This window comes from Camelus dromedarius, chromosome 31 (assembly GCF_036321535.1).
Source record: "Camelus dromedarius isolate mCamDro1 chromosome 31, mCamDro1.pat, whole genome shotgun sequence".
NCBI lineage: Eukaryota > Metazoa > Chordata > Mammalia > Artiodactyla > Camelidae > Camelus > Camelus dromedarius.
The window spans coordinates 7,758,461-7,778,101 of NC_087466.1; the positions used below are offsets into that span (position 1 = coordinate 7,758,461).

General features: G+C 49.5%; 1 protein-coding gene and 1 non-coding gene across 9 annotated transcripts in view; one reads left to right on the forward strand and one right to left on the reverse strand.

Annotated features, from left to right (window-relative positions):
• TPST2 (tyrosylprotein sulfotransferase 2) overlaps nt 1-17,301 on the forward strand; it is a 50,379-nt gene extending 33,078 nt beyond the window's left edge. For 5 of the 8 annotated variants that reach the window (XM_031442953.2, XM_031442954.2, XM_031442955.2 and 2 more), the window contains 5 exons: nt 1,955-2,860; nt 6,530-6,728; nt 9,587-9,637; nt 12,481-12,529; nt 14,180-14,676. In XM_031442953.2, coding sequence (XP_031298813.1) covers nt 2,019-2,860; nt 6,530-6,728; nt 9,587-9,637; nt 12,481-12,522 — 1,134 coding nt within the window. In that variant the 5' untranslated portion in view covers nt 1,955-2,018 and the 3' untranslated portion in view covers nt 12,523-12,529; nt 14,180-14,676. Of the gene's footprint in view, nt 1-1,632; nt 1,822-1,954; nt 2,861-6,529; nt 6,729-9,586; nt 9,638-12,480; nt 12,530-14,179; nt 14,677-15,765; nt 16,750-17,104 lie in introns of those variants that run through there. The other 3 variants (XR_010378564.1, XR_010378563.1, XM_064481114.1) reach the window with 3 other exon arrangements.
• TRNAT-UGU (transfer RNA threonine (anticodon UGU)) lies at nt 15,994-16,067 on the reverse strand. Its single transcript has one exon. It is a non-coding gene; the product is annotated as a tRNA-Thr (tRNA).
• Nucleotides 17,302-19,641: the final 2,340 nt, after the last annotated feature.

Below are 19,641 nucleotides of genomic sequence, written 5' to 3' on the forward strand. Positions count from 1 at the left end.
TCCTACGTACTGGGTACATTCTTAAGTTCTTTCATCATGGCCCTTTGAGGTTAACACTCTTAGACCCATTTTACAGATGAGGTTCAGAGAAGGAAAGTCTGTGCCCAAACTCACACAACCACAGGAAGTCGCAGAGCTGGGATTTAGACCCAGGCCTGTCGGCCTCCTTGGATGCCCAGAGACCTCAAGCCCTTATTTTGAGTCTAGAAGGAGGTAGGAGAGGAAACAGAGGTTGTGAAACAGCCGGGGTGGGGCAGAGAAGGGCTGGGGAGGCCCAAGCGGGCTGTGTGTCCATCCAGCGTCTGAGCCTGCACCTTCTGCTTTGGGCTTAGGTTTCGTAGTGGAGGGGCCTTGAGGGTAAACTAGGGAAGAGGGCAGATCTGACATTTGAGTGACTGGAGAAGTGGTGGCTGGGCTGGGTGGACCCCTGCTGCTGGAAACCAGCCCCTACCTAAGGAATTTGCATGGAAGTCCGATCTTTGTTAGTGGCACTGGGAGGGGTGAGGAGCGTAGGCTCAGGGTCATAATTCCTGTCCTGAGTCCTCCACTCCCTCTGTTCCCACATCACCCCCACAGTCACGGCATCCCTGAGTCTCCCCAGGATGCCGGTCAGCAGGAACCTCCTCCCTGACCTCCCCACCTCCATTCTCACCCCTGCAGGCCGTCTCCTCAGGGGCTGCCTTTAGAGTAAGTCCAGCCCTTCTCCGTCCCCTGAGGATATGCCTGGCAGCTGCACCCCACTTTCCCCCTCCCTCCCCTTGGTCCCCAGCAGGCTCCTCTCAGGTTCTTGAACACCCCTAAACCTCTCCTATCTCGAGGTTTTGCACTGTTTCCTCTGCCTGGATCACCTTTCCCATACATCTTCAGCCAGTGCCCTCTCGGCTTGGATGTCATCTCCTCTGAGAAGTCCTCCTTGACTTCCCTCCTCCTTCCCCTACTTGATCCCTCTCACAAAGTGCAGCTCATTTCTTTGCAAGCCATTATCACGCTCTGGCTGTAACCTGTGTACCATTCGTATCCCCGGCTAGGACATAAGCTCCTTGACACCAGAGGCCTGGCTGCCTCGTCCATGCTCCTGTCTCCAGCCTTGAGCAGGTGCCTGGCACTTTTTAGTGCTTCATAAGCATTGACTGAGTGAAGACTGAATGAATGGATTCTGGGACTCTCGAAGAAGCCCAGACCAGGATATTTTGCACCTTCTGAAAAGCATCTCCTGCAGAGGCAGCCTGTCCTCACTCAGAGCAGACACGGAGCCGGCTGTCCAGGGTCGGAATCACAGACTCCAGCTTGGCTGCTTCCCAGCTGGGTGACTGTGAACCACCTCTCCAGACCCTGGTTTCCACCTCTTTCTCTTATAATCATTTCACAGCCCTTGATCTATGCCAGGCCCCCAACATTTGGTCCAGGCACACACCATAAGTATTTATTGAGCACCTAGTAGGTACCGGGCTCTGTGCTTGGAGCTGGGGAGACAGCTGTGAACAAAACAGGCAGAAACTGTCCTCAGCACACGGATCTGCTGCTGAGATGTGACATTCTCATGCTTTATAATTTTCCATTTTAAGTAATTTCCAAGAACTTGATTTCAGTAAAGTTCATTTTAAAATAATTATTGCTCTTTCCATTTATCAGACGAGGAAACTGAGGCATTGAGTGATTACGGACCTGGGCCAGGTCCCACAGCTAGGAAGTGGCCAGGAGGGATTTGAACCCAGGCCCTGCAGCTCCAGCCCCCATGGGGCTAATGGCACCCAGCCCTGGGGTTGCTGGAGAGTCTCAAGTTAAGATGGATGAGGTGCCCAGCACAGCACCAGGCACGTGGTGAGCGCACATCCAGCTGTTCTGCTGGGAACATCACCATCCTCCCATCATTGCTGTTACTGGGGTCTGTATGGCGAGGCACCTGCAGCCCGCAGGCCTCCCTGACCGCATGCGTGTCCCTCTCTCTCCCCAGATGCGAGCCCCGCGGGCCTCCCTCTGACCTGTCGCTGAAGCACGCCCCCCGCCCCAGGCCCAGCATGCGCCTGTCGGTGCGGAGGGCGCTGCTGGCAGCTGGCTTCGCCCTGGCCCTGGTGCTGGCGGTCCAGCTGGGGCAGCAGGTGCTGGAGTGCCGGGCGGTGCTGGGGGGCCCGCTGGGCCCCCGACGGACCATGCAGCCGGAGCAGGAGGACCTGGTGATGGTGGGCATGGACCACGTGGAGTACCGCTACAGCAAGGCCATGCCGCTTATCTTCGTGGGGGGCGTGCCCCGGAGCGGCACCACGCTGATGCGCGCCATGCTGGACGCCCACCCCGAGGTGCGCTGCGGCGAGGAGACCCGCATCATTCCCCGCGTGCTGGCCATGCGCCAGGCCTGGTCCAAGTCCGGCCGGGAGAAGCTGCGGCTGGACGAGGCGGGCGTGACGGACGAGGTGCTGGACGCCGCCATGCAGGCCTTCATCCTGGAGGTGATCGCCAAGCACGGTGAGCCGGCCCGCGTCCTCTGCAACAAGGACCCCTTCACGCTCAAGTCATCCGTCTACTTGTCGCGCCTGTTCCCCAACTCCAAGTTCCTGCTGATGGTGCGGGACGGCCGGGCCTCCGTGCACTCCATGATCACCCGCAAGGTCACCATCGCCGGCTTCGACCTCAGCAGCTACCGCGACTGCCTCACCAAGTGGAACAAGGCCATCGAGGTGATGTACGCCCAGTGCATGGAGGTGGGCAAGGACAAGTGCCTGCCCGTGTACTACGAGCAGCTGGTGCTGCACCCCCGGCGCTCCCTCAAGCTCATCCTCGACTTCCTCGGCATCGCCTGGAGCGATGCCGTCCTGCACCACGAGGACCTCATCGGCAAGCCCGGGGGCGTCTCCCTGTCCAAGTGAGTGGCGCCCCCGCCCTCCACTCAGACCCCTGATCCTGGAGTCAGAGGCACTCGGTGGGCAGGTCAGCCCTGCCTCTCCATGCTGTGTGGCCTTGGGCAAGTCACTGTGCCTCTCGGAGCCTCCTCTGTCGTCATGGAGACGATCTGAGAAGAGAGGGGTTAAGAGCAGAACCTTGAGCCAGATCTCCTACCTCATAGCTCTGTGGTGTTGACCAAGCCACTGTACCTCTCTGAGCCTCAGCCTCTTGATCACTCCTTTCTTTTCTGAGAGAAGCGGCCAACTTTGAATATGCTTTGTAGTCAGCCATCGTGGGTAAAGGCTGTATAGGTCAAGGTTGAGAGCCTAGATTCTGGAACCAGGCTGTCTGGGTTCGAGTCCCAGCTCTGCCACTTCTTAGCTGTGTGACCTTGAGCAAGCGATTCAGCCTCTCTGTGCTTCTAGTTCCTCATTTGCAGCGTGGTGGTACAGTCTCCACACGCTGTTCACAAGTGTGAACATCAAATAGGTTAATACCCAAAAAATGGGTTCATAACATCTAAAGTTAGGTGCTGTAAGTCCCAGTATCAGCAGTTTAGTGCTGACCTGGCTTTTACTGGAGTACGCATCGGCCTCGCCAGTGCCCTCATTTATTGAGTGCCTGCTGTGGAGCCAGCACTGAATTAAGCCCCCAACAATCATTATCCCTTTAATCCCCATAGCAAGCTAGGGCATATTTGCTGCACTTATCCCCATTTTACAGATGAAGAAACTGAGCCTCGGAAGAAGTTACTGGCCTAAGGCCACATAGCTAGCAAAGTGTGGTGTCGGGATTTGCACCCAGGTCTGCTGGACTCTAGGGCGTGGATGCATCCTCCCTCCCCCTTCTGTCCCTCGCTCTCTGCCTTTTTCCTTTGGGGAGGCCATCCCTCTCCAGAGACCCAGAGCACTGGAATGGTGCAGGACCAGAGTGAGTCGGGCCATCTTTGTCTCCAGCCTGGTCTGGTACAAGCACCCCCAAGAGCCCAGTGGAAGGGTGGTCCTTCCCGGGACAACGCCTCTCCTTTCTTTCATGGCTGGACCCTCCTAGGCTCCATCCCCTGGAGCTCCTGAGCCCTGAGCTGAGCTGGGAGCTGACAGCAGCTCTCCCCTGGCAGTGAAGTGTCCATGGGCTGGGTCCTCCGGCCTTTTGGTGCTGGAGCCAGGATTTTGTCAATCATCATGACGAAACATCAGATTACCGAAGGAATGCATTCTGATTGTAGGAAGTTGGGGAAATACATAAAACAAGGAAGAAAAACAACCCGTGGTCCCACCACCCAGATTTTGGTGTGTGACCTGCTGGTCCTTGGTCAGGGCATCTTCATAAAACCAGAAGCCTGCTGATCATGTGATTCTGTAACCTTTCTTCACTTTGTAGTTGGGGCCACTTGCCCATGGCCCCCAGCACTCTGCTGCGACATCATTTTGAAGGGCTCCATAATACTCCGCCACATGATCCCCGTATTCTATTTAACTTCTCCTGTTGTCGGATAGTTTGGTTACTGACTGGCTCCCATCCGTGTTCTGTGACGCGTCTAGGTGATTTCCGTCTCATAAAGTCCTGGAGACACAAGGCTGGTGGCAAAGGCCGTGTACCTGTTTGATCATGGCGGGTAGGTTCTCTGTGAATGTCTTTGCAGCGAGCATTTTGCTGTAAAAGATAAAATAATTGGTTGACTGGCAGCGTTGATTTCATGACCCTAGAAAATGATAACATGTCAGTTTCGGCAGCTCCTTCAGCGAGCTCAGTCATCCCTCCTCACCTGTCAAAACCGAAAATGTACTGAGCTGTGGCACGTAGAAAAGGGGCAGCTTGCCAGTTCACAGTGGTCTTCGAGAGCATCAGTGATCGATTCGTCAGTGATTCGATTTAGCTAATTTAGAAACATCGGCTTGCTCTCTCCTGCCGTCTTCACCAGCTTTATCACACAGTGTTAGGAGTTGGAAACCAAAGAAGAATCAAGCTCTTTTATCCCCTCAAAAGGAAGTGGTTACCTGATTCCTGACGAGTGTGAGCGTCTGGAAAATGGTGAAAATTCTAACAGAACCTGGCCTACATTAGCTCCCTGAAGGATATGCAGAAACTGATCTGTTACCATTTTCTAGTCTAAGGTGTCAGCCAGTTATTTTATCTTTTATGGCAAAATGGCCTTGCGGCCAACCAGGGTGGGATGAAACTGCTTATGGCAAAGATGTTTACAGAAAAGCTACTTAGAGCTGTATTTGGGATTTTTGGCACCCTGGTTAGAGTTGAGCTTTAAATCCGGGTCTGCAGACTCCAAATCTGTGTTTTTCCCACCAGTCCGCACCCTTTCACCGTCCCCAGTCCCCTCCTTCTTTTGCTACGTCTGTTTGTTTCTGCTTCTTCTTTCCCACATTATCTCTTAGTTGGATGGAAACATCTAGAAGTAGGTCTTCCATCCTAGGAGTTCCCCAGCCCCCATCCTGTAAAGCTTCCGAAGTGTAATTGGTAAGATCTTCGTGGTTCAGATGCCCTGTTCTATGGGAGAATAAAAAAGCGTGCAGAAGATGATGGTGGTTCTGTTCTAAGAGCAAAACACTAAAAACAGTCTAACTGCCCGTCTTTAGGGGAATGGAAAAAGAATGAGGTACTGAGTGAGGGGAAAAAACCCTACAAACCAATACTATATATAGCATATAATTTCTGGGTTTATTTTTTATTTTTTTGGAGCAGAGAAAGGTTTATTACTGGGCCGAGCAAGCAGAATGGGTAACTAATGCTCAAAACCCCCAGACTCCCTGAAGGGTTAATTTCTGGTTTTAAATCTGCAAACAAAACCATAGACTTGCAGTGGAGGGGATGGCTCAAGTGGTAGAGCGTATGCTTAGCATGCGAAAAGTCCTGGGTTCAAGCCCCAGTACATCCATTAAAATAAATAAACAGAAAACCTAATTACCTCCCATTCCAAAAAAAAAAAACAAACAGATTTTCTATATATACATGTGCAGGAGAGGGAGAGAGAGTTACCACTTACAGAGACCTTACAATGTACTAGATACTCTTATCAGTACTCAGTTACTACCCAGAACAGCCCAGTGAGGTAGGTACTGGTTATGAGTCCCATTCCATAGATGAGGAAACAGGCTCAGAGAGGTTTAGCCACTCTCCCAAGGCCACCCAGCCCGGCTTGGTACAGTTGGCATTTGCACCGAGGTAGTCTGGCCCCTGAGTCTGCACTTAGCTGCTCGACTTTTAAAAGCACAGAAAACCGATTGAAAGGATGTGTTCCAGAATGCTCAGGTCAGGTCCCTGTGGGGAGCTGATGGACTCAGAGTGATGACCACGGGGACTCTGAACTTTGCCATTAGTGTTTTATAAATATTTCTCAAGAACAAAATACCCATCCCAGTCATATAAATCAAACGTTATTTTAAAAAAGGCAGAGAGGTGAAGGAAGCAGAATTTTAGCACCACCAGTGTGCACTGCCCAGCGCTTTCTGCCAGCTTCCCACTGCTTGCTCTTCTCCCCATTGCACAGAGCAGGTATGATGAGGCCAAGTAACTTGCCCACATTCTTAAAGTTGATGACGGCCAAGCGGTCTGGGGGTCAGGTCCCCCCAAACTGTTCTGCCCAAGCACCATCTGGGTCTGCCCCTGCCCCATCCAGCCTGTCCTCTCTCCCCAGGATTGAGCGATCCACAGACCAGGTCATCAAACCCGTGAACCTGGAAGCTCTCTCCAAGTGGACCGGCCACATCCCCAGGGATGTGATGAGGGACATGGCCCAGATCGCCCCCATGCTGGCTCGGCTCGGCTACGACCCCTATGCAAACCCACCCAACTACGGCAATCCTGACCCCATTGTCGTCAACAACACACACCGGGTGAGTCCACCTGCATGCCTGGAGATGCGCTCTGGGGGTGCAGCAGGGGTGGAGGCTCTGGCGACCTGAGAAAACATTTAGTCTCTGATTCCTAAGCAGCTGGCTTGTTTCTATGTCATGGGCATGGGGAATCGTGTGACTGCTTGTATTTCCATTTTTGCCTGAGCCACAAGGAAGCTCAAAACCAACTGGCAGTCTGTCTCTCATTCTCTGTAGCGTCTAATAGCAGGCCCATTTGTGCACTGATTTCATCCTCTTTCTCTCCTCTGATTTACTCTTTCCGTCCTGTTTCCCTGGCCGTTTGTTCATCTGTTTGTAAAGCATTTTAAGACTGGGTGTAAATAAATCAACACTTGGTCCCGTTCTTGCCCCCAGGAGGTTTAATGCTGATTTCGCAGACAAATGTGAGCTTCTGACAGTTTGAAGTGCTTTCTAAGTTCCCCTGAGTGTAGGTGGTCAAGAGGAAATGACTTTGAGAAAATGTTTTTGAAGCAGAGAAGTAGGTGCTGGGTTCTGACTTCCTCAGAGACACGAAGTTAATGAAAATATCTGAAAATGGGACCCAGGCCTGAGGAAGAGCCCTTCTAGCCTTAGTTAGTAAGATCTGGTGTTTTAATTTAAGCTAAAGCTTGACATTTCTGAAGACATGGTGAATTTAGAAAGCAAAGTGTTCTTTATTTTTTTTTTAATTGCACTAAAATTTTTTATTGCAGTAGCATATTAGTTTCAGGTGTGCAAGATAACAACTTGATATTTGTATGCACGGCAAAGCGATCATCATGATGAGCCTAGTTACCCTCTGTCACCAGAGTTCCCAAATACGCACTACGGTATTATTAACTGTAGTCACCGTGCTGTACTTTACAACCCTGTGGCTCAATTTTTTTATGGCTGGAGAGTTGTGGCCTCTTGACCCCCTTCACCTGTTTCCCCTCCCTCCCAACTCACTGGTTCTTGTACTGAATCATTCAATTCTCAGTACCTTCATTAAAAAGTTAATTATATAAATAAACAAACCTAATCCCCCCCAAATAAACCCAAACAGATAAAACAAAACAAAAGAAATATGACTAGTGAGATGTGATGAGTCCAAATTGAAAGGTGCTATATATTAAGTGTGAAACACACACTGGGTTTTGAAATCCTTGTACCCCCCCCCATAAGAAAGCATGCAAAATTTCTCATTCATCATATTGATTACGTAGGGGAAGGAAGACTTCTCCCTTTTTCTTTTCTAGGTTCTTTGGCTGGCCTGATAATTAAATTGACATAAGACAGATTCACAGGAAGGAAAACAAATTTAATATCGTACAGACAATTAAAATATGAGATTCAACAGAAGTGATCAAAGCAGGCATCTTTTATACCTTTCAGACAAAGAAACAGTACGTTTGTGAAGAACTGATAAGACAAAAAAAATTTGGGCTTGGGGTGGTAAATTAGTGAAGAATAACAAGGTTTGTTTACGCAGCCTTCTCGGCCCAGAATTCTCCATCCCTGGTGATAAGGATGCCTGTCTCCCATGCAGGAGGGAAGTCTTCCATGGGGGAGATTTATTTCCTGCTCTGAGAGCCACAAAGGAGGGTTAGAGTATCCTTCTTACAGCGGCTGTTTCAAAATAATTAATAATGCCAAAATGGTAGATTTGGGGGCGACCTGCCCTGAACCCCATCAATTACATGTTAAAGTTTTAATACTTTAGATACAGCAGGATAAATTTTTAAATATCACTAGAATTCATTTCACCTATTTCTTTCTCTTTTTTTAATGTGGCTACTAGAAAATGTAAAATTACAGAGTCGTTTCACATTCCATTCCATTGGACAGCGCTGATCTATCCGGTGCCTTGTATTTGGGAGAGAGTGGGAAGGCCTGGAGTTTTCTGGTTCCTACCTCAGGGCCTTTGCCCTAGCTGTGTCCTCTGCCTGGAATGCTCCTTCAGAGCTCAGCCTGGCGGGTTTTCCTTGTCCCTCAAGTCTCAGCTCAAAGGTCACCTGTTCTAAGAGCCCTGTTTTGACCACAGACTTAAAAGAGCTCCCCCCCCCCAAATCATGCCCAGTCACATCCCTTTGTCTTCCTCCCCTCCTAGCACTTCCCATGGTTTGACGTTCTTGTTTATTTGTGTTTATTGCTGCTTGTGGATCGTCCGCCTCCTCCCTACTCTAGAATGGAAGCTCCAGGAGAGTGGAAATTTTAATTGTCTAGTTAATGTTGTGCCCCCCAGAGCTTAGAATAATGCCTGGAATAAGAAGGGTCAATGAATGTTTGTTGGATGGATGCATGGATGAGTAGATGGATAGATGGATGGGTGGTAGGTTGGGTGGATAGATGGATGGGTAGGTGTGGGTGGGTGGGTGGATGGATGGAGGGATGGAAGGATGGATGGATGGATAGGAAGGTGGGTAGATGTATAGATGGAAGGATGGATGGATGCGTGGATGGACAGGTGGAAAAGTTGGGTGGGTGGGTGGATGGATGGATGGGTAGATGGATGGAGGGAGGGATGGGTGGGTGGGTAGGTAGATGGATGGATGGGTAGATGGATGGTTGGGTGGGTAGATGGATGGAGGAATGGATGGGTGGGTGGATGGATGGATGGATGGAAGGATGGATAGGTTGGGTGGGTGGATAGATGGAGGGGTGGAGGGATGGATGGATAGGAAGGTGGGTAGATGTATAGATGGAAGGATGGATGGATGGGTGGATGGATAGATGGAAAAGTTAGGTGGGTGGATGGATGGATGGAAGGATGGATGTATGGGAGAGTGGATGGATGGGTGGATAGGTGTGGAAGTGATGGACTGAATTTTATTTTTGGATTATTTCCATGACAGTGATTTTTTTCCCCTCTTTCCTAGGTCTTGAAAGGGGACTATAAAACACCAGCCAATCTGAAGGGATATTTTCAGGTTAGAAACCCCCGGGGGGATTCTGAATCCGGTTTAGCCCTTGTCCAGTAGCTTGCTGTATGCCCTTGTATACTTAACTTCTGTAAGGTGGCTGATGGGTTCCCCATCAGAATATTGGGTGGGGGTGGGAGTGGGGCCAGAGGCTCTTAAGTGTCTGAGCTACCTGGGCCATATCTCAGCAGCCCTTCCACCCAGGCCCCTTCCTTCACCCTGTCCCTGGGCTTGAAAGCAGTTGGAGGGGCTTGGTGGGGACTTTCTGTCAAACTTTGTCACGGGCCTTAAATTCAACCTCATTTAAAGTGGCAGTTCCCGAATCACCCAGTGCAAAAATTTCATCAGTACAAAAAAATGAGGGTCATGTGAGGCGGGTCTGTATGGGAATGTAGACATAATACACTCCTGTGTCCCCACACATCCCCACGGCCTGGCGTCCCCGTGTCTGTGGGAGGCTGTGCTTGAATCTTGTCGAGAAGAACCGCTCCCTGGACCGCCATTATAGCCATACGCCTTTTGCTGCCAAAGTGCTCCTTTCTAAATGAAGAGGTGGCACTCAAATCAGGAGTTTCAGTGTGTCTGTGTATTTAACTTGGCAAATGAAGAGTGTGCCACAATCCGCAGTTTAATCATCAGACTCGCGAAGTCACATGGCTGGGGTCCTGCACATCTTGATTCTCTGGGGGATGAGTCCGCACTCCCTTTGTGGGAATCAGAAACCCATCTCTTGCCACTGTGAAAAACTGTTGCCAGAATTAGTCAGTGCTAATTTGTTATTTGTTTTGACCGGAAAGATGATGTAACAGGAACAACAGACAGAAGTGCGGTGAGGGCAATTAGCCACCATCTAAAACGCTTCTCATTTTTACACGTATTTTCTTGCCCACCCGGGTACACGTTTGCATTCGTTCTAATCCTATTGCACGAGCTGCTTGGTTTTGCTTTCCTTCTGTTTTTCCGTCTTTGGGGTTTCCCTGTTATTTCAGATGCATAGTATTCTCTGGAACGCATTATTTGCCACCAATTATTTAACTGTTGCCCTAAGATCATTTGCAATTTTGGCAGTATGGCGAATGATGTCACGTACCTATCACCCTGATTTTGCCCCTCTTCTGTGGAGCGAGGGCTGGGGAAGCCCTCTAATGAATCTTTCCCGTAGAATACGTTTTTAAGGCGTGGAATCAGTGGCTGGCAGGGTCCAGATCTTTTTGAGTCTCTTGAACTCCAAGGCTAAAATTGTTTTACAAAAGAGTTGGACCAGTTTACACTCTCCTGCACTATCTGGTGTATTCAAGATGTCTAGCTGGCCTGACTGGTTTTTGCTCTATTAGGTGCAAAATATAAAGGGAATGGGGTATGCTCTGTCATCAGCACTCCCACCCTCAGGAGAGCTGCCTCGCAAATTACCTCGAACCCCTACTTTCCACCCTCATCTGTCCCCCACTGGGCACGTGACCTCATTCAGGGTATTGCAAAAATTGGAAACAGTCTTAGGACAACAGTTGAGTAATGGTGGTGCCTATGTCCTACAGAATACTGTGTAGCCATCCAAAATGGTAATCGTGAAACCCCAAAGGTGGGGCAACAGGGAGCAAGCAAAACAAAGCAGCTCACACGTTAGAATCTCAACTCACGCAAAAATGTCTGCTCAAGCCTTATAAACGCCACACGCCCTCTCCCTTCCAGGTCTTTGCTGTTCCCTCTGCCAGGAATGCTTTTCCACCCAGATCTGTGCATGCCTGGCCTCAGTTTCAGTTTTAAGATCTTTGCTCATGGGGTGTTTTCCAGCACCAACAACCAACTCTCTCATTCTCTGGATACCAACTGGGTGTTGCATGATTCAGTTCAGTTCTGACACGGATTCCCAGAGAGAGCGTCTGACCCCACAGGTTGAGGACCCAGTGCCACAAGACTGTCCCCACTTCAGATGCCTGGGCTACCCACATTTCTGCCTGGCCAGCCACATATCTGGGGGTGCCCGACCACCCCCCACCACAAGTTTGATAATTGGCTAGAACAATTCAGTACTCAGGAAAACACTTCACTTCCTAGATTATCGGTCTATCATAAGGGCTGTATATTTCCAGGAGGGCCAAGTGGCAGGGATGCAGTGTGGGGTGGGGGATGGGGGAAGGCGCAGGGCCTCCAGGCCCTCTCTGCCTGTACCACCCTCCCAGCGCCTCCATGAGTTCCCCGATCCCGAAGCTCTCCAGACCCTGTCGTTCAGGGACTTTTGAGGCGGTTTCATTCAGTAGGTGTGACTGATTAAGTCATCGGCCATCGGTTATTGATCTCCAGCCCCTCTCCCTTCCCCAGAGGTTGGGGTTGGTGGGGGAGGAGGGGAGCATGGAAATTTCCAACCCTTTGATATGCCTTGGCCTTTCTGGTGCCAGGAGGGGGCTGCCCAGCCACCAGTCATCTCATTTGTATACCAAAGATGCTTTTTATCACTCAGGAGATTCCAAGAGTTCTAGGAGCTTTGTGCCAGGAACCCAGGGCAAAGATCAAACGTGTGGTTTTCATCACACCGCAGCTTAAATGTCATCCCCTGGTAGTGGCCTTGCCCAACCGCTGTGTCTGAAGTAGCCTGGGACCAGTCACTCATATCAGCCCACAGTATTGCCTGGACTTGATGGCATCCTGTGTATGTGTCTGCTGAGCAGTCTCTCCCCGCCACGGTGTAAACTGCATGAGACCAGGACGGGGTCTGTCGTGTTCACAAGAGCCCCAGCACCTGGCACGTAGTACGCGTGCAGTAGATACTCGATGAGGGAGTGTGCCCAACTCAGTGATGCGGAGGGCACCCCCACCTGGCCCTGACCCGTGCTCTGTGTGTTGTCTTTCTCCAGGTGAACCAGAACAGTACCTCCTCCCACTTAGGAAACTCATGATTTCCAGGTAGGTTTGCGGACTTTGCTGGGGCTCCGGCCACTTCTGAGCCCAGGGGCCACTTACTCCCGAAAAGCTCCCTGGGGGAGGAGCGGCCACCAAGGTGGGCTGACCCAGCCCCATCCGGAGGTTTCCATGGTGACGGCCTATTTATAGAATCAAGGCTTAGTCTCTGAGCTCTGAATCAGGAGTGGGGGCAGGGATCAATGCTGAACCAACCAGAAGAAGGTTTGCCTGGCACTGGGGAGGGGGGACGGAGGACCAGTGTGACAGGGGGCTTCTAGAACCATTTTGCACAGAATGCTGTCTGCCAAGCCAGCCTCTATAATCAGCATCGGCTTCGCCCAGAGCAATTAATGTTCTAATCACAGTCACAAGCAGTTCTGGTCTAAGAACAGCCCAGACTGCATTGGGCCAGGTGTTCCTCCCGGGTTACTCATTTAACCCTCAGCATCCCTGGGAGGTGGATGACATGACTTTCCCATTTTATGGGGGAGAAAACCAAAGCCCAGAGAAGGCCTTTGACTTGCCCAAGGCCACACAGCCACCAAAGGGCAGAATTCCCTCCACAAGTCATCTCCCTCAGGATTTGCTTTTAATAAGCAAATGTTAAGTGCATATTTATCCATCCCTTTTTGGCTAAGGGGTAGGGAAACAGGTTCTGAACTTGGGAAGTCAAAGATTTAAGAACTCACTCCAGACTTCTCTTGGCCTCTGTTTTCCCCATCTGGAGAATGGGTTCTTACCTTCAAGAGTGGTTGTAATGAAGTGAGCCCAGGTGGGAGTGCTGGGCCCCTGCTGTGGACGTGGGCACTGGAGTTAAGGCTCCAATGAGTGAGCTCACTTCCTCACGCCCCACCAGCCTCTCTGATCAGGTGCAAGCAAACCTGGGGGACTCAGAGAGGCCAGAACCAACCTGCCGGGGTATTTTCCCTATTCTTTTAAGCTGTAAAAGAGCTTCTAGCCTCAAGTTTATTTTTAGTTCCTTTATCTTGTTTGTTTGTTTTTTTTTTTAAGTAAATAGCATATTTAAAATTTTTTCTTGAAATCCACTTTGCACCAGCTCACAAGGCTGGAGATGCTAAGTCACTGTCATCATCGGGGTTTCCTGTCTCAAGCTGTGCTGAGATCCAGGACTTCTGTTTCATTCCAAAGAAAGGGATCCTCACATTGAAAGCAGCCTTTTTCCATGTGTCTCCCCAGCTCAGTTCCCCTCACTCCTGCAGATTCATTAGTCCAACCCTGAACCTTCTCGTTGACAGAAGCCAGATATATTCTTTGCTTTACCGTTTAGATGAGGTATCATGGACAGGGTGCTTTGGCTAGTCCCTGGTAGAGAATTGCCCTTGAACAAAGGCTGCCCCTTCCCTGGACTCCAAAAAGTCACTGGCACTTTTCACATAATCATTGCCATTTGCTCTTCGTAAATCAGAAAAGTGTGTCTTTGAGATCAAGTGGCAGCAGGTTGAGGGGTGGGTAAGAACCCAAGAAATGTATTTAAATCTAAATTCTCTCCAACCCTCTGGGATGGAATAGAAAATCTCACAAGCTCATGTGAATGCATGAAGACCTTCCCTTCTGTAATCACACGTATAAATATAAAAGCTCTATTTCGGAATTGTTACTCTGGGCCTAACGCCTGTTTTTCTCCCCTCTCAGATCTCTGCAAATGGCTTTGTTGCCGGAAGAGAAGAAACTTTGCATTCGAGTGGAAATCGGACCTCTAATCCAAGCATATTGCTTGCTATTAATCGCCAAATCAGGACTGCTCGTGAGAAACGTATTTGCATATATTTGCAAAAAGCTGAACATTGAAAACTTAACCTTAAAACACTCTATCTTAGGACAATCCGGGGTAGAGAAGCAACAGTGTGGAAGAGCTCGGCTTTTGAAACTTAGATATTTTATATGTTTCCCCCTCGAGAACTTTTTCTTTTGAAGAAAGGGATTTGCCATCCTCCTTAATTTGCAGGACCACTGTGGTGGCTTTGTTTGCTGGGACAAGGCCCACCACCCGTGCCTCTCCCATTAACCCTTAACTTTTGAATTCAGAGAATCTATTTAAGAATTTAATATATGAGGCTTTCTTTGATTCCTCCTCAGTTCTACTCAGTTTCACAGAGGAAAAAATATATATATTATTTGAATCAACTGAACAGGGACTCATTTATCGGTGCCTTGCTTTACAGAGCGAGTAGATTTTTTTCCCTCCGTGTTGAGTTTTGTCAGGTGGATTGATGGTGAACCAAGGCTGGAGAACAGGTCCACGCAGGGCACAGCTGAACTCCTGTGTCGAGGATCCCCAAGACCACCCTTGGGGGAAACGATTTGCTAGAAAGACTCAACAGATCTCAGAAAACCAGTTGGACTCATGGTTACAGTTCATTACGGTGAAAGGATATAGATGAAAGTCAGCAAGGGAAAAAGGCGTCCAGCCTCATTACGGCACAGGGCGGAGTGCAGGAGAGCTCAGGCACCAGCCCCCACATGTCCTCTCCTGGTGCGGTCTGACGGATGAGCTTAATTTTCCCACCAGTGATGGGTGACCACATGCACGAAGTATTGCCAGCCAGGAAGGCTCACCGGGGCCGTGGTGGGCAGCATTTTTTACTGGGCATCAGTCACAAGGTGTGGGACAGACATTGACTGCCCTTAGTTTCTTGGTCTCTAGCCCCTCCAAAAGTCAAATGATACACAGCATGACCCGAGACTCCCCCCCTCACCATAAATCACGTCGTTAACATAGACTCTCTGGCTTGGTGTGGCCCAGGGTCCTAGGTATACAAAGGCATTCTTATCAGTGAGGACATCGCAAGGGCTCAGAGATGAGCTCCCAGGAACTGGTCACGGGCCAGTCCTTTGCTTGGCACGTACAGGGTTTGAATTCTCCAAGCCTGCCGAGTTAGGCCTCGATTGCACAATCCCCAAATGCTTAGGGATCAGCCGGACCCAGAACGGTTTCATATCTTTAAGGGCTAAATGTTTTGCCCACGCTATCTTGCCTTAGCTCTGATGATAGCAGTGGGGCTTTGGGAAGGCAGTGACTCACAGGGGCGTGGAGTGTGGGAGTCAGGCCAGTGGACCAGCTGTGTGGCTTGAGCCTCTGTTTCTTCATCTGTAAAATGGGGAAGTTAGAACTTCCTGGCTCTACTGGGAGGGGCTGATGGGTGACATGGGCGGTGGTGCCTGGGATGTGATGAGCCCACCGTGTGAGGCAGCTCTTGTCTCTCCTTGTCTTGCGACAGCAGTGGGATGGGGCAGTTGGAGCCATGGACACCGGAAGCTCGTGGTCACCCCTCAAGGGGTAGCAGAAGACATCCAGCCTCGCTCACTGTCCCACTCACCTGGTGCTGCAGACCAGCTGGCCCCCAGCTTCAGGACTTAAAACCATTTGTTTTGTTTTGTTCTGTTTTGTTTTGTTTTGTTTTGTGGCAGGGAGGTCATTGGGTTTATTTATCAATTTGTTTTTTTAAAGGAGGCACTGGGGATTGAACCTAGGACCTTGTGCATACAAAGCACGCACTCTACCACTGAGCTATGACCCTCCCCCCGTTAAAACCATTTGTTGTTGAATCGCTCTGGGAGTTCACTAGAGCGAGCTCAGTGGTTCGCATGGTCAAGTGGTGGCCAGGACTTCTGTCCTCTGAAGGCTTCTTCAGTCACATGTCTGGGGCCTGGGCTGGGATGGTCGGAGCACCTAGAGTCATCTCCTGGCGTCACTGTCACGTAGCCTCTGCACGTGGCGAGCCCAGGCTTCCGCACAGCGTGGCGGTCTCAGGAGTGTCAGATTCCCACGTGGCAGCCGGCCTCCCCCAAAGCAGACGCCACACAACTAAGGGATAGGCCTGGACCTGGTGCAGTGTCATCCAGGGCCCTCCTGCATTCAAGGGAATGGAGAAACAGACCCTCCTTTTGATGGCGCAGTGGTAGGGTCACCCTGCAGAAGAGCAGGTGGGTGAGAGACGGTTTCGCCGACTTTGGGACATAGAGTTGGTCACAGTCATCATAAAAACCAGTTCATCAGCCTCTCCAGCAGGTCATCAAATAGCATATGAATTCATCAGATTAATTAGTTTCAGGGGGGAGGGTACAGCTCAGTGCATGCTTAGTATGAACAAGGTCCTGGGTTCAATACCCAGTCCCTTCACTAAAAAAAAAAATAGATAAACCTAATTAACTCCCTCTGCAAAAAAATTTAAAAAGAAGAATAAATAAAAATAAAAAATCAAGGGTCTCCCCCCTAATTTTTTTATTAGTCTCTCCCTGGGAAATGCTGATGACATCAGAATGTTCCATCTCCAATTAGGGTACAAAATAGAGAGATACCTTTCCTTTACTATTTAAGTTACAATAATTCCAGCTCCTCCAAAAGGTTAGGTCATCAAAACCCCCAAGCTTCTTTAGGGTCCCCCAGCCTGGGACAAGGGACCGTCCTTCCCACTGACGAAGCTACTCCAGGTCTCCTCAAGCCCCAGATCTGGGCCTGGACCCAGGAGGACCTCTCTCACCCCTGTCCTCCTTGGTTTGTTGGTTCTAAACAAATGCTCTTCAGGAGAATTAACAATGAGAATGTCACTCCTTCAGGTGGAAGCGCTGGCTCCGCCCCGCAGGGCGTGCTCTTGGCCAAGTGGCCCTACTCCAAGGTCAGTCTTTTCCCAAGTCTGCATTATTCTGAACTAACCTTGTTCCATTGTAACAGCTTGTGTTTTAAACGGGTGGTTGGTTAACTTTTTGTTTTGAAATAATTACAGACTTACATGAAGTGGCTAACATTGTCCAAAGAGCCCCCTGTATCCTTCATGCCGTTTCCCCCAGTGCTGGCATCGCACACAACTACAGGACAGCATCAAAACCAAGAAGTGACATTAGGACAAGGCTGCTAACTGGACTGCAGACCATACACCTCATTCAGTTTTCACCATTTTTTTTTTTTTTTGCATGTATTCACATGTGTGTATTTTCAAAGTTGTTTCCTTCCTTTAGTGGCAGAACCTTCCATTCCTCCCCCCCCCACCTCCCCACACAGAGCATCACAGGTAACAACTCAATCTCTAAGACAAATGAAAATGGTGTTCTGATGAGGACCCCGGCCCTGTCCCAAGCTCCAGCGACTTCTCTTTGAAGCACTTTGTCATAGTTAAGGTTTTGTATCTATTTGCCTGGTGATTTGATTTGAGTTGATCTCACCAGACTGTAAATGGCATGTGTGCAGGGACCAGTATATTCATTGGTCACTGTTTATTCCCACATCATGTCCAGTGTGTCACGGCCTGTGGGAGCCAGCTTCCAGCATGCCCCATGTGGTCCTCGCCTCCTGGTGGTCCCTTCTGTGTGTTGTCTCTTTCCCCAGTGAATAGGGACAGGATTCCAGATGAATACAGGGTGGATGGTTAAATTTAAGTTTCAGAGAAAGCAATGAATCATTCTTCTAGGATTTTGCAATATTTCATGGGACATACACAGATGAAAAAAATCTATTCCTTTCTTATCTGTAATCCAAGTTTAATTGGGCATCCTGTGTTTTTATTTGCTAAATCTGGTCATCTTAAATGGGGCTGACTGTAAAACCTGTGAGATATTAGGGAAATGACAGTGTGTGATTTCCGAGACTTGCTCATATCTGATCACATGGCTTCTGCCTTGTTGTCTCTTGGTTCACTCATTCCCTGGGGAGGCCAGTCACTACACCACAAGGCCAGTCAGCAGCCCTGTGTAGAGGTGCACGTGGCAGGCAGCTGAGGCCTCCTGCCACATGAGTGAATCACCTTGAAAGTGGACCATCCAGCCCCTGCAAGCCTGCAGGTCACTGCAGTTCCAGGTGACACCTTGATGGCAGCCCCAAGAGAGACCCCAAGTAGGAACCACCCGTCTAAGCCACTCTTGAATTCCCACCCATAGGAATTGTGTGAGAGAATCTTCCCTGTTGTTTCAAGCCACTAAATTTGGAGGAACTTCTTACACTGTAATAAGTAATACATAGGAACTGATGAAATACTTGTGAATGAGTGAATGATGAGGGCCGCCTGTCCTCGCCTCACCTGTATCCTTTTGAGGATGCTTGCTTTACACATTGTGCCCCAGGCCTGCCGAATCTCATGTCCCAGCTTTCTAGATAAGGATGGTGTTCACAAATTCTTGAAAGATAAGTAGGGTAGGAACCATCTGTCAGAAACATTGAAAAGGAAACCAGATTTGCTAATCTCAGCTGATCTGGATTTTCAGTTTAGCCAAGTTCGGGACATGATATATATATCTTTGGGACAAAACTCCAAATAAGAATAAGCCATGTGCAACTGTATAATGTCAGTGTCCTAGAAAAGGTACTTGTGCTAGACTTTAAATATATCATCTTTGAAATGCCACTTACAGGTTGTTTCTATGGTACCAACCTATTTAAAGTTGTAACTGAGGGACGATTTTTTCCTCTCCCCACCCCAAATCTTCTGAAGGCAATGTGGAAACAGGACTGCACAGCATAAGCTGCTTTAGGAGTGAAGACTTGGGTGGTGATGGAAAACTACTTTGGAATGTTGAGGAGTCAAAGAGATGATGTATGTGGAGGTTTTGTCTTTGTGAGCCTGAATAGACAGGAGTCACTCTGTAAGCATTAGCTCAAATAAGTGGACAGAAATGGTGTGGGGCCCCATGCATGGTACGGCAGAGAAAGAACTGGCCTGACTCTGCCCTAATCTCTGTGTCGCCCTAGTACCTCCCCTGTGGCACGGACTCCTCTAGCTCCTTCATGAAAAGGGAGGGATGGACCCATGAGTGTCCAAGGGCCCTCCCTGCCAGCCTCCTGCTGAGCAGCCTTGTTGCCTGGCAACCCCTTCTAGGAAGGCTCCATGTCTGAGCACCTCATTGGGAATCTAGACACGGGCCTGGATGTCCCTGGGTCCCAAAGCAAGGGTTTGTCTGGGCAGTGACAGGAGACCAGGCTGAGTATGAGATCCTGAAACTAAACCTCTGGCTGCCTCTCTTCTTGCTTTTCCTCAGGCTGTACATTTTGAGTCTAAAAATCTGGAAAAAAAATAGTCACTGATCTTCGAGGCTAGAGACTGTCTATGCAGAGATACATGACTAGGTCTTTTAAATAGAAAGACCCACAACCATTTAAGAAGATC